This window comes from Hydra vulgaris, chromosome 03 (genome assembly GCF_038396675.1).
Source record: "Hydra vulgaris chromosome 03, alternate assembly HydraT2T_AEP".
NCBI lineage: Eukaryota > Metazoa > Cnidaria > Hydrozoa > Anthoathecata > Hydridae > Hydra > Hydra vulgaris.
The window spans coordinates 43165102-43179085 of NC_088922.1; the positions used below are offsets into that span (position 1 = coordinate 43165102).

General features: G+C 26.9%; 1 protein-coding gene across 1 annotated transcript; it reads right to left on the reverse strand.

Moving 5' to 3' along the window:
* Nucleotides 1-1017: 1017 nt before the first annotated feature.
* LOC100207967 (transcription factor aptf-4) lies at nucleotides 1018-8315 on the reverse strand. The gene is made up of 3 exons (XM_065793303.1): nucleotides 7669-8315; nucleotides 6816-7169; nucleotides 1018-1199 (listed from the first exon to the last, which is right to left on the reverse strand). The coding sequence occupies exons 1-3, from the start codon at nucleotides 8127-8129 to the stop codon at nucleotides 1031-1033; spliced, it is 984 nt and encodes a 327-aa protein (XP_065649375.1). The 5' UTR covers nucleotides 8130-8315; the 3' UTR covers nucleotides 1018-1030.
* Nucleotides 8316-13984: the final 5669 nt, after the last annotated feature.

A 13984-nucleotide genomic window follows, 5' to 3' on the forward strand; every position in this document is an offset into this window, starting at 1 on the left:
TCGAAACTTTCATTATAAAGTCAGTAAACAATTTATTTATCATTAAACAATTTTTGGGTAATTTGGTACACTCAGCAGTGTTTAGTCTGCATAACTTTTTTTAAACAAATTAAGTCTATTATTGATCTATTTTTAACTATGATAAAACAAACAATGTCTGAGTTATAAATCTTTACAAACAGCTTTAAATTCTTATTAAACAAATCAAACAAAGCCTTTTTAAACTCGCGTAACTACACGAGCTTAAAAAAGTCGATTAAGTATATTTATATATTTAATCTACTTGTATGTCAATTAAAATTTTTTATATATAATTTTTATGAGCAAACAGTTATATATGCATATATATATATATATATATATATATATATATATATATATATATATATATATATATATATATATATATATATATATATATATATATATATATATATATATATATAATATATATATAATATATATAGACATATATATACATAATATATATATATATATTTATATATATATATATATATATATATATATATATAATAAATATATAATATATATATATATATATATATATATATATATATATATATATATATATATACATAATAAATATATAATATATAATATATATTTTATACATAAATATATTATATTTATATATGTATATATATATATATATATATATATATATATATATATATATATATATATATATATATATATATATATTATATATATATATTCAGTCTTAGCTACTGTTATACCTTTTTAAAAGGTATACAAGGTTATTCCACAGCATAACTAAAAATGGATCTGCGGGCTTAAGAAGTTTCTTCTCCATATACCCTACGAGCATTTGTTATTAAAAGTTACGTTCTAAATGTCTTTCAAACGTTTTTTAAACGTCTTATAAACGTTCTTTACCTTAGAATGTTTAGAAGATGTTTAAAAGACATTTAAAATACATTTAGATCGAAACTTTTAAAAACAAATGCCCACTGGGTAGCTAAATAAACAAAAGCAGTCAACCAATCATTTAAGCAGTTCTTAGTATACGAAGTTCTTCGTCAAGGTAACTCAGCAAAAAAAGAATATGATTTTGTAGATTGGGATGTCCAAAAGAATGTGAAACCAGATTAAATACACTCATTTCTTTATCGTTTTTTCGCTTCTCTAATCCAAAATATATGTCTAACAAAACACATCTAAAAATAACAAACATCAGATTAAAAAAGTATATATCCTTTCAAATGAAAGTTTCCCTAAAACACATTGACGGATATGCGTCCATGTGTTTTAGGGAAACTTTTATTCAAAGGATAATTATTTGAAGGAATAATTCTTACAATAACTTTTATCAATACATGAACTTAGTTCAGCACCGCTTTTAAAAAGAGACATTTAAAAAACAGATTAAGTATTAATGAGACAAGTTCACGTTATTTGTGATGAATTTATATTAAGCCAATATATTTTATATGGCCAATATATTTTGAATTAAAAGAAAATTTTTGGGAAACAAATAAACATCTATTTAGCAAAAAGAATGTTCAAGTGAAAATTCTAAAACTAAAATTCTAATTCAAAAAAGTTTCATCGCAATTTTTAACTGGCAAAAAAAAAAAACTTAATTAACTTTATTCGTTAAAGTTTAACAACTTCCTAAGGAGAGTTAAAATCTCAACGAAAGATCTTTTTTATCTTTTATTCTTAGGGAATCAATAAATAAACCAAAAAAAGTTAGTTAATGTAATTAATTAACTTAAGCAAAATAAAGCAATAAAAAGCAACATAAATCAAATATGATCCGAACGTTTGTTTTGACAAATTGTTAATTTAAAACTTTGGAAGTGATTATTAAAGATAGATTTCTTTAAAAGTTAATAATCGACAGTTAATAATCGACTGTAATTAAATACATAATAGTTTTCAACTGTGTGGCTCCATAACTATTGTGTGATGTTTACCTTAAACTTTAAGCAGTTAATCATAAAAACCCTTTTGTGCTGGTTTACTGAAAAGTTTTAAAAATTGTAAACAGTTCACACTAACAACAGGAAGTGAAGTTGCTGTCTACTACCGGTGAGTAAAAGTAAAGTATTATCTAAATCACATCATACTCGAGGAAGCTGTTCTTTTTCAATAAACCACTTTTTTTTCATCAAAATGACGCTAAAACTCACCTACAGCAATTTCAAACTCGAAAAACTTTTCGGGATTCACACCCCAGGACACCCGCTACGACGGCGAGGGACCTTCTCATCCACATAGCACAGGGGTCCTTACCTTAAATATAACTTTAAAAAGTTAAATTAAGTGCATTTGGCTGGTAAATTGCAATCCATTACTTCAGTTAATATCATGGGCGGATGTAGCATTTTATTTCTTTAAGATTAACTTCTAGACATGAAACAACTCCAAACGTTTGTATATTTATACTTATGTCAAAAATTGCGATGATTGGAGCCAGGGGGAAAAAAAGCCCCAAAACTTTCGCCCACTGCTCCAAATGCTATTATACTGTCTATTATATTGCGACGCGTTGATAGGAAGGTATATAGCTACCGAACTTATAAAATAGTATTAAAAGTTCGGTCAAGCTAGCGGTTCTCATTTGAAATAAAATATCAAATGCTAAATTTTATATATATTAGTTTACACTATAAATCAACGACATAGTTGTCTGTATAATTCAGAAAAAAAAAATCGAAAAAGCATTTATTTATGTCGGAGAAATGTATGTTCAAAGTCTGTAGCTAAATTTAGGCGATTTTACGGTATTTATTTTTTAGCACAAAGTGATAACTGAAGTTAATTACACATTTAAATGTCAAAAAAATCATTTTTTTGAATTAAGAGTTTAGTTAATATGATACAACATGGTGCACGAAGATGTTGCTAAACTTAAAAGTATCATAAATTAAATTTTCTGACATAAAAACCTAGGAGTAGAAATATTTTTTGAAATATTATTTTTTCAGTTACTTTCCTAAAAGTTTCTTAAGTTAATAGTTAAATAAAGTTGTCTATTTTTAAGGGGTCGTCCATAAAGTACGTACGCCAAAAAATTTGAAATTTGACCCCCTTCCCCCTAGTTGCCATGCGTACTTTTATGTCCCCACCCCCCTTAAAAGTACGTACGTTTCTCAAATACCCCCCCCCCTCAAATACCCCCCCTATCCCTCCTTTATTTTTTTTTCTGAATAAAAATTTTATTAAAAAAAAACAATGGTGGAGAGTACCTTAGATACTTTATACGACCCCAAAGCCCTTTGTTTGCGCATTCATGAAACTTCTTTAAATATATATGCAAATATAAATTTTAATAAATTTAAATTACCCCAGAATGATATGTGTGTTTAGTCGAGAGGATATCGCGGAGGGAACGGTCGGCGGAGACCAAAGTTCGATTCCCGGAGAATTTCTACTGAAATTTTTTTTGTTTTAATAACGAATCAAATAAAAATAAACTATACTTAAGGCGGACGTTTTTTTCAGTAAGTAAAAAACGAGTCTTACACGAGATCAGTAATATTGAAAACAATGGCTAAAACCCAGTGCCGAGGATAGGCTACCTATACCCCTTAATTGGAGGGGGAAGGGGAAACAGCAAATTTTGTGCTCTTTTGCTAATTTAAGAAGCTTTTTAATTTAGCAAAACCTAGCGGTTAAATTTGGCAGATTTTGAGACGCTAATGACACGTATTTTGGGGGGGATTCCAACCCATCAACCACGGCCCTGCTAAAACCTGTTTTTTGTCGACTCAAAAAATAGGCCTTACTCAGGGCAAGTATATAAGGGGTGGCATGTGTGCATGGGCCCCCGCAGGATTTTTTGATGTTCCAGATAGAACACCTTCACACATCGTGCAAACTCCAAATTAAAGTTTTTTTATATGCCAAATGAGGTGGTCTTGCAAAAATTAGAATGGTAGAGGCCTAGGAGCAAAAAGCCCTAAAACGTTTGCCTCCCCCCTTCCCAGCCCAAACGTGAGGGAAATATGTAGCAAAATTTTCAATTTTAGGATCTAAAACTTAATTTAAATTTATCGACAGATTTTAATTTTTGTAGAAAAATATTGTAAATTACAAAAGTTATGAGCTTTTTTAGTGCCCTCACGTATGGGCCCCCCTCCCCCATACGCTTTCGTACGCTTTTTGAAGACCTCCCCCTCCCCCCTCCCCCCCTATGAGCGTACGTACTTTATAGACGACCCCTTAATGAATAAGTTATATTGGATACATAAAATTTTTTAATATAAATATTCGCAATATATTTATAAATACGTATTTCTTTCGTGCATGTTAAATACAAGTTAAGTTCAATTTTAGATAATGCTTTTTAACTTTGTGTTATATAGATGTGATAAGTAGGTGAAAAATTAGGTAACATACCTAGTTTTTCTAATAAACTCCTAATAAAATCAGATTCTTATTGAAAAATATTTTACTACTAAAAGTTCCTTAAGATTTTGTGATTTCTGGTACTAGTTTCTTATAAACAAGTTTCTCATTAAAAAAATATGTGCAGCTATTACGTGCTTACTCAACGTAATTAAGGGATCGTCCATAAATTACGCAACGTCATTTTTCACTAATAAACAAAACAAAAAAGATCAAAAGTTTTCCCTTGCAGGGTCTTAATTTAAATAAAAAATTAAAATAGCCCATTAAGTTTAATGAAAATTGCCGCGTAAAAGAGCTTAAGATCTCCTCCTTCCGTTTTTTAAATATTTTAGCGTTGCGTAAATTTATGGACAATCTCTGTAGCGAAACAGTAAAGCTTAAATCAATATGTTTATAGAAACCTTATCTTTGACACTCTATAACTTAGGTTTTAACTGAAACGAAATAAATGAAAATTTATTTTTGTTTAAGCCAACTAATTCTTCTTGTGTTATAAAAAAATTTCTTAAAGTTTTTTTTTTTTTTTGTTAATACAGAATTTAAGACTTTTATAATGTCTATTTTTGAACATCTTTAGGACTTTGCACCGTCGGTTTGCTTCAAATTATTTTAAATAAAATTAAAAAACGTTTTTAATTTTGACGTGATTATAGATTAAAATAGTTAGAACTTTTACAAAGCGTTTAAAACAGAGGCGTAAAAAGATTACGTTAGTGTTTCTAGTTTAAAATCATAAATTTTCTAAAAAACATGTTTTTTTTAATTTTCTAATAAACACGTTTTTTTACTTTTCTAAAAAAAATGTTTTTTTTCGCTCAAACTTTTAATGTTCCCTACTTAGTAAAAGTAAACAAAAAAAAAGTAAATGTTGCTCGTTGGAGCTCTTTTTCTTCTGTTTTCTTGAGGAATATTTTTTAAACATATTTGCAATACTTAAAATAATTCCAGCACCGAGCTAAGTCTTCACTTTGAGATTTCACAGGTCTGGGAATTAAAACTAAAGTTAGGATTCCATAATATACCGCAATTAAATTACATAAATTATGTAAGATATAAAATCTTGGTTGACGTATTACATTTTACATAAAGTTTAAAAGATTGCATGTAGTTCACTGTAAGATCTTTAGTGTTAATTACCGACTGACGAAAAGTACCTTAAATCATTGAGAATGCATGAGTATATGTATTACCTACTGTATGATACGGTAAAATAGTTTTCAGAACATCAAATTAAAATAATAATAACAACTTTTTATTATTAGATATTTTTCAAAACGTACTTTATTTCAATAAATGGTAATAATTTATTTTGTTACCGAGTAACACAATTTAGGGCCTTGTTGCAAGACTAAGAATTAATTCTCAATTACTGGAAATTGCATTGTATTTTTCCACAGCGAAAAAATAATTTGGCATTCTAAAAACCGACTTAAAATACTAGTAGTGAAAAAATAGTTTTTTAGTTTATTCTACTTCAATTAACATGGGTGGTTTGCCTACTATGTTGCATTGAGTCCGAAATTAAAGTCCAATGTCATTACGCATAATTTCATATTTTCATATACATATATACATATATATATATATATATATATATATATATATATATATATATATATAAATATATATATATATATACATATATATATATATATAAATATATATATATATATATATATATATGTATATATATATATATATATATATATATATATATATATATATATATATATATATATATAATTACTACGTTGATATTACTGTTAAAAGTTTTAACAGTTAGTATTAAAATCTAAGTATTTAGTGTTTCTAATTTCTCCATAATTAACATATTCTTACATAGGGGGCATCGATAAAGTATGTACGCAATAAAAAAGCTTCTCCTTGTATGCAACTGTATGCTTTTAACAACTTCCCTTTGCAAACGTACGCATTATTTATCACAAAATCAACCCCTTTAATAACGCATAATTTTTTCAAAACATTATAAACAAAAAAAAACTTTTAGTAATTCTTTAGTATTTATCTTTGTTAAATAACATAATATTTATTTTAAAAAAAAAACCAAATTTTAGGAGAGACAGAGAACTAGATATAGTTAAACCGCATACGTACTCAATGTCTTTAGTCATCCCCCACCCCCTCTCATCCCCTCTATGTATGCATCCGTATAATTTTATGTAGCCTCCTTCCCCCATATTTGCATACATATTTTATGAAACGCCCCAAACTTGTCAAAAATAATTGTTTTATATAAAAAGTACTATTGACTAGCATCTTTATTTGCGTTATATGAGCAAATATCACAATGAAGAAATTTGGTTTTGTTGCAACGTTTTTTAATAATAGTTTGTATTATAAAGCAGTTAAAAATAAATTCTATTAAAAGCGAAAAAGTAAAAAGAAAAGCATACTTTGTTACTTGGTTGTCCTTTTCGCGGTCAACTAATGCTTCCTTTCGCGTATTATAAAGTGAGTTGTTGTCCATGATTTCTTCAATTGATTTAAATGCAAACCAAGATGCAGGAAAATATTTATAGTTAATATCACTTATACCTTTTGCAAGAGTAAGACATTCTTCCTCGCACATTTTTGACAGAACTGTATGCTCGGAACGTTGGTTGTGTTGATTAGTTTTTATATTGTGCTTTTGAAGTAATACTCGAGCAGAATTCTTTGCCAGTCGTACATAAGATATCATATCAACTTTAGTCAAACACTCTGGCTGGTTAGCGCGTCGACAAAGTTCATTGCTAGTGATTTTGTATCTAAAATTATTTTCTATATAATAATAAAAAAAAAAAATTAAACTATAATTACTGAAAAGTTTACTGGAAAACAAGAATGTAAGAGAGGCGGGTGGGCGAGGCATCCTTAGAGTCTACGATATATATACTCATGGTATCTACTATTATATTTTTAAAAAAATGTTCTTTAATGTTTTTTTACATTTAGAGGAAGAGATTCGTAATAATAAACATATTGTGACAAAGTGCTTATTATCACGACTCAATTATACTGTTGTAAGTTAAAAAAAAATTATTGTTACAATGTAATGGGTAGAAAAATTTTATTGTTAAAATGTATTGGGTAAAATGTTTTAGTGTTAGAATGTATTGGGTAAAATATTTTAGTGTTAGAATGTATTGGGTAAAATGTTTTAGTGTTAGAATGTATTGAGTGAAAAAATGTTACATTGTAGTGGATAAAATATTGATAAAGATTTTGGCATTAATGTATGTCTTTTAAATTAAAACACATGCCTACCTTGGATCTCTGCATCCAGGTAAGCTCAGAATACCATGAACTTGACATGCAACTTCTTCTTTATTTGGTTTATTTTTTTTAAGAGATAATTTTTTATCCGAAATAAGTTTTCTTTTTCTAACCAATGAACTTTTAGTCGATTCTAATACACATTCGATTGAAAGCTGTTTCTTGTATATGTTTTCTTGATGCTTTGTTATCTCTTCAAAATAACGAATGTGACACAAACAAGATTTTTCAAAACACAAAGGTGTTTTACACAGCTTTCTTAAAATACTTTTATTTTTTAAATACCTGACATTTTTGCTTGGTGTTACTAGTTCAAAATCTATAGAATCAGGTGTTGAAAGCGGAGATGAAGGCAGTGATTGCGTAAGTAACTTGTAACTCAATTTTTTCCAAGCATTTCGAAGCTCCTCCGCTCTTTCTGGATTTGTTACTAATACATTTAAAAAAGACATTGCTTTTGCTTGAAATTCAACGTTTGAACTAAACACTTTCTTTATAAAGAATGCATCAGTTATTGAAACAATGCTGTTGACTTATAAGAACAAAGTATTAAAATCACGAGACATATCCCCACTTCCAATAATATTTTTACATTTTGTCAGTTGTGTCCTTGTGTCTGGGCGCCAATTAAGACTCCGCTTTTTTATTTTTCACAATTTAAGTGCAAAATAAAAATGCAAGTATTTGCTTTACCCTCATCTGCTTTAGTCACTCGGTTATTGTTTTTTTAAGTCATTAAAGAAAAAAAAAACATAAAAAGTTTTTTAAACAAGTTTACAAAAAAAAATCATATCTAACAATTTATTTTAATTATTATTTAATCATTAATTAATTTATTTTTATCTGTTATGCAATTCCAGTGAGCACAAAACGTGTTTTAGATAAAAATAAAAAAAAAAGTAAGTTTTTTTTAGACGTTCAAAACTTGTCAGTTGCCCTCTGGGTAATATTTCAAGTTACTTAATGGCAATTAAAAGTATTAGAATTAAAACATAAAGTTATTTTCAATATTTATTTTTCTATTTCTATGTATTTTTAATATTTTCTTTTTTTTATATGTTTGACATTACTGACAGGTAGTCTAGCTGTATTTGCAAAGCACATTGCCACATCATTTAACTAATCTCTTTGTTCAATTTTTGCTTAAGCAAGCACCTTCTCTTAAACAACAAGACAATGCAGATTAGCAAATCTTCTTATATTTCTTATCCTATATAGCTTCCTAAAATAACATAATTTGTTACATTATCCACAAAAGCTGTAAGAGAACAACACCTTACTGTTGCAACTCATCTATAAGTATAGTAATTTTATTTAAAATTTACAGTTGAGATTTTTAAATATCTTAGATCTTAATTAAGACCAGAAATTAAAATATTTATTCATACTTTACCATTAACGCCATTACTTTATGAATCTCAACAACTAAACAATGAGTTTTACTTAATAGATAAGTAGTACATATGGTTAAAGTAGTGCTGGATATATTTCGATTTCAAGATCTTTTGCAGTACAAATGTGATGATGGATGCAATGGTTATGGTATTGCCAACTCAAATATATAATTTAACTTTCAACAGGCATTTGTTTTTAAATGTTAGGTTCTGAACGTCTTTAAAATGTTTTTTAAACGTCTTTTAAACGTTCCAAAGTTTAAAACGATTAGAAAACGTTTAAGAAACGTTCAAAATTAAAAATTAATTGGGAGTATAAACTAATGCTAAATAAAAACAAAATTTTAAAACAATAGCCGTTTGAATAATATAAAGTTTGAGATCAAACGTGTAAACTAAATAAAACTTGTGACAAATTAGCCTTATATTGTTCATTCTTTTCATGAAAATCTTCGCTTACGTATGCCTCGCTTACATAAATTTAAGTTAAAATTTTGAAATTATCTGAAAAATAGGAGTATTCTCAGAATTATGTTATGGTTTCTAATAATTATTTATAAAGAGTAAATAAAAATGAGAAAAATTTAAAACTTGAATAGCAAACTTCAGTACAATTAAATATATATTATATATGGATATTATAGAACGCCTACGTAAAATAACAGTTGCTCAAACAAACAGCTATTTAAAATTTTTATGGCGCGTCAACAAAGATTTATTTGAAAGCTCCATTTAATTGAATAGAGTCTACATAAACAAAAACCTTGCAAATTCGTCGAGTCAAATTAGCGAGGTTTTTTTTCCTATAAAATAACATTAAAATTAATTTTTTTTTTTTCCTAAGTTTTTAATATGTATAAAAAAATATAAAAAATAAAAAAATAAAAAACAAATGACTCTATACCATGTACCAACAGCGCATACTCATATAGCAGCATGTACCAAAAGCGCAGTTCTTTTTTAATTTAACATTATAATTAAGATCATGAATATGCATTACTATAGTAACTACTGCAGCAACTCTAGTAACTACTGCAGCAATGGCTTTTTGTGAGGAGAAGGAGGAGTTAGCTGATATTTTTAAATATTTTTTTAAAAAGGTTACACACATCCTAAAGAAATATAACTTTATAAAAATAGGTTACCAATTTTGTGGGAAATCATTCAATTCATAAAAGAAAATGAAAAAGTAGTCCTGGGAAGGTGTAATAAAAATTTAAACATAAAATCGATTATAATATAACAAAACTTTAGAAAGTTATATATAACTTTTGTTTTGTGACAATAAATGTGATATTAAAGTAAACACTTTGATAAAAGTTAAAATAGATTGCTAACCGCAAAAAGCGTGTACAACAAAGTTGAAAAAAATTATTCTCTGTTACAAAATGATTTATGTTGTGTTTTTTTGCAAACACCAACATACTATACTTATAATTTTTAAGTTCACAGAACTGCAATTACGTTTAATTTTTTTTTTGTGTATAGGGTTTTGTTAAATACCTAAACTTTGCGTCTAATTATCTCATTTCAACATATTCGTTGTATAGGCTAGTTTGGCTCTAAATCATCCAAATCATCAAAAGTTAGCTCTTGTTGTGAAGCACTGTAAAAAAGTATTTAATGAGAATGTTCCCGCCATCTTCCTCCGACGTTGTTTTTATAGCCAGAGATTATCAGATTATTTTATAATAAAACATTAAAGGTTTTCTGACCTTTTGATTTCAAGGTCAGCGTTCTAATCACTGTACCACGACTACTCATCGTGGATATACGGTTACCACGACTACCACTTATATACGGTTGCTTAATATCATTGTATCTTCAGCTTAATTGTAAAATTAGGTATACATATTTGTTTCTCTACAGACCTTAATAGAACATTTTATAATTTTCATAAGTACGTTTAAAAAAATGTATTTATTATATATTTCTACAAACCCTGCTGGGTGTGTTTTATAACTTTACAACTACATTTTAAACTATTTATGACAATTACTACCTGAAATTAACCACTGAAATGAAAACAAACAACTTATAAATCCATCTTTAATACATAGTATTTGTAAATTAGGTATACATATCTGTTTCTCTACAGACCTTAATAGAACATTTTATAATTTTCATAAGTACGTTTAAAAAAATGTATTTATTATATATTTCTACAAACCCTGCTGGGTGTGTTTTATAACTTTACAACTACATTTTAAACTATTTATGAAATAACTACCTGAAATTAATAACTGAAATGAAAACAAACAACTTAAAAATCCATCTTTAATACATAGTATTTGATACACTGTCTCAAATACTATGTATTATTAATATTAATATTCTTTTAGTCTATTTTTTTATTTATTTATACAGAAATGTTTATTGTAATAAATATTTCCGAATAAATTTTAGCGATATAAAATAAAATATAAAACAATTTTATATGAATGGAAATTTTAAAACTACCTTCAATTTTAAGATAAAAACACAAAAAGTCAAGGTTATTTTTATGTAGGCATAGCTATTTATTTATTTATTTCATCCTTTGAAATAAGCTTTACAATGTTTTACAACATAACAGAATAAAATTTTGAAAAATTCCGACTGGAGCTGGCAGAAGACATGGTCTTATCATTCAGCCCAGTTGTTAAAAATTTAGATATAATCTTGTATATAATACACATGCATAAACTTTTTTTACTATTATTTAATATTTTATTTTTTTATATATTTTCATATATATTTTGATAACTAGCAAAATTTTGAATTTGTTTGTCATCGAGCACCTGGTAAATCAAGTGGAGCACTGTCGTGCTAAGCAAAAATGCCGTATCTAAAAAAAAGAAAGTTGTGTAACCTTGTAATCGTAGTTAAATTGTATAAAAGGCTTATTAATTTATTGTTGAATTATTATTCTATAAAAATTATAAATATTAAAATCATTAAAATCAATCATAAAAATATTTGGTACTTTAAAACAATTTAACGTACGTATTAAATTTAAACGGATTAAAACAATTCAACATATGACTTAACGATACGATTTAATATGCGATTTAACATATGAATTAATTCGCGCAACTTTCTTTTTTAAAGATTATTATTTTTGCTTAGCGCGGCAGACTGCAGATTATTCAAGGTGGTATTCTGGCATTATTTTTATTTTCTTATGCTTTACTCATGATAAATACCTTTGACGAATTACTAGCATATTAGATAAAAATCTAAAACGTATTGCAAACAGGTTTTTAGTAAAAAAAAAAAAATTAACGTCTCAAGAACATAAATATTTAAGATTATCTTAAATATTGATGGATATAGCGGATATAAAAATATCAGCTAACTCCTTCGATATTTAAGATTGAAGTTTTGCACAATGCTAAGATACTAGTGTTACTTGTGCCTAAATCAAAAATATTTTTTTAAGCGATCTAAAATGGCAGACTTGATAGTAATAGTAATATATTTAAGAAAGTCTTTTTAGATTACATGACAAATAATTAAAAAACAAACAAACAAAACCAACAAATTATACAAAAATTTATGGTTTGTGAAATATAAACTTTAAGTAAAAAAAAGCATTTGTTCTTTCATAGCAAGTAAGTTGATATCAAAATTGAGAAAAAGAGAAAAAAGATTGCTTTCATTTAATTAAAGTTTACATCTATAACAAACAGTATCTAAAAAGTCAATACTTGTAGCTGCTATGAAGTCAGCTGCTAAAGCACAAATTAATTAATAAACGTGCAGCTCATCTTCAGTAAAAGATGTACTGTTTGCAGCTGTAGAAAAAAAATATTTGTCAATTCTATTCTTATAAGCGTAAACTGACGGAGCCTTTTTGCATGCTGACGGCAAGTTATTCTAATCATTAACAATACGATTTGTAAAAAAATAGTAAAAAAAACTATTTTCAGTGATAAAACACTCAGCTGATAGGTCAAGTTTTTTTTTTAAATATTTTTTTTAGGTTCACACACTAAAAACTTGAATAATGAGCATATCCTGAAAATTTGAAGCAAAAATAAAGATTTTTTATTGAGATATCATTGTTTTCCTAAAGCTACTCATAAAAAAAAAAGAAACTTAGAAAAATCAATTTTAAAATTAAAAAATCATGTACACTACTCAGTTAAATCATTGAAAATCACCAGCTCAAAAATCTTTTGCAGTATTGTTTAGAAAAATATATATTTACTATTGAATTCTACAAGGCTCAATTGTCTAAATATCATGTTTTCAAATTTTTTATTTTTTTTTTAATTTTTCCCCAAAATAATGCCAGGATAACACCTTAAAAAACACAAAAATTAAGAAAACTTTTTTCACCATTTCGAGCTAAAAAGTTCCAGTATGTGTTTTTATTCCGTAAACTTTAATTAATGTAATTTTATTAAAAGTTTGTTAAATACTCTTTATTGTTGTATTACTTTCTGTTTACGAAATAAACCAACTACAAATATCGGGTTGGATGACGTAATTCACAGCACACGCAAAAAAGTCTGTTACTCTAATTGCTCTCTAGCAGGTGGGAAAACTTGACTTTTTTTGTTTTTTATTTAGTGTTTTTATTGCTATTCTAAATACTTCGTATTCAAGTTCTCCGAATGTTAGATAGCCATAAAAATCTTTAACTTTCAATAGATCAAATCTATTGAAAGTTAAAGATTTTTACATCGTAATTTAGAAGTAAGTTAAAGACCTATTCTTGCAAAATATTTTCTGAATTCTTTAGAGATCTTTTTTATTCATGAGTATATTTGGAGGTAATCGGTCAGAGTTTTTTTTTACTTTTACAAATAATTTTTTTTATAACGCAACAACTTTTTTTAGTAACTACACACCTCTCTTCAACAGTATTTATGTTTTAAAAAGTGCACATGACCAAATGAACTTTCCTCGACAAAGTACTTCTCTAG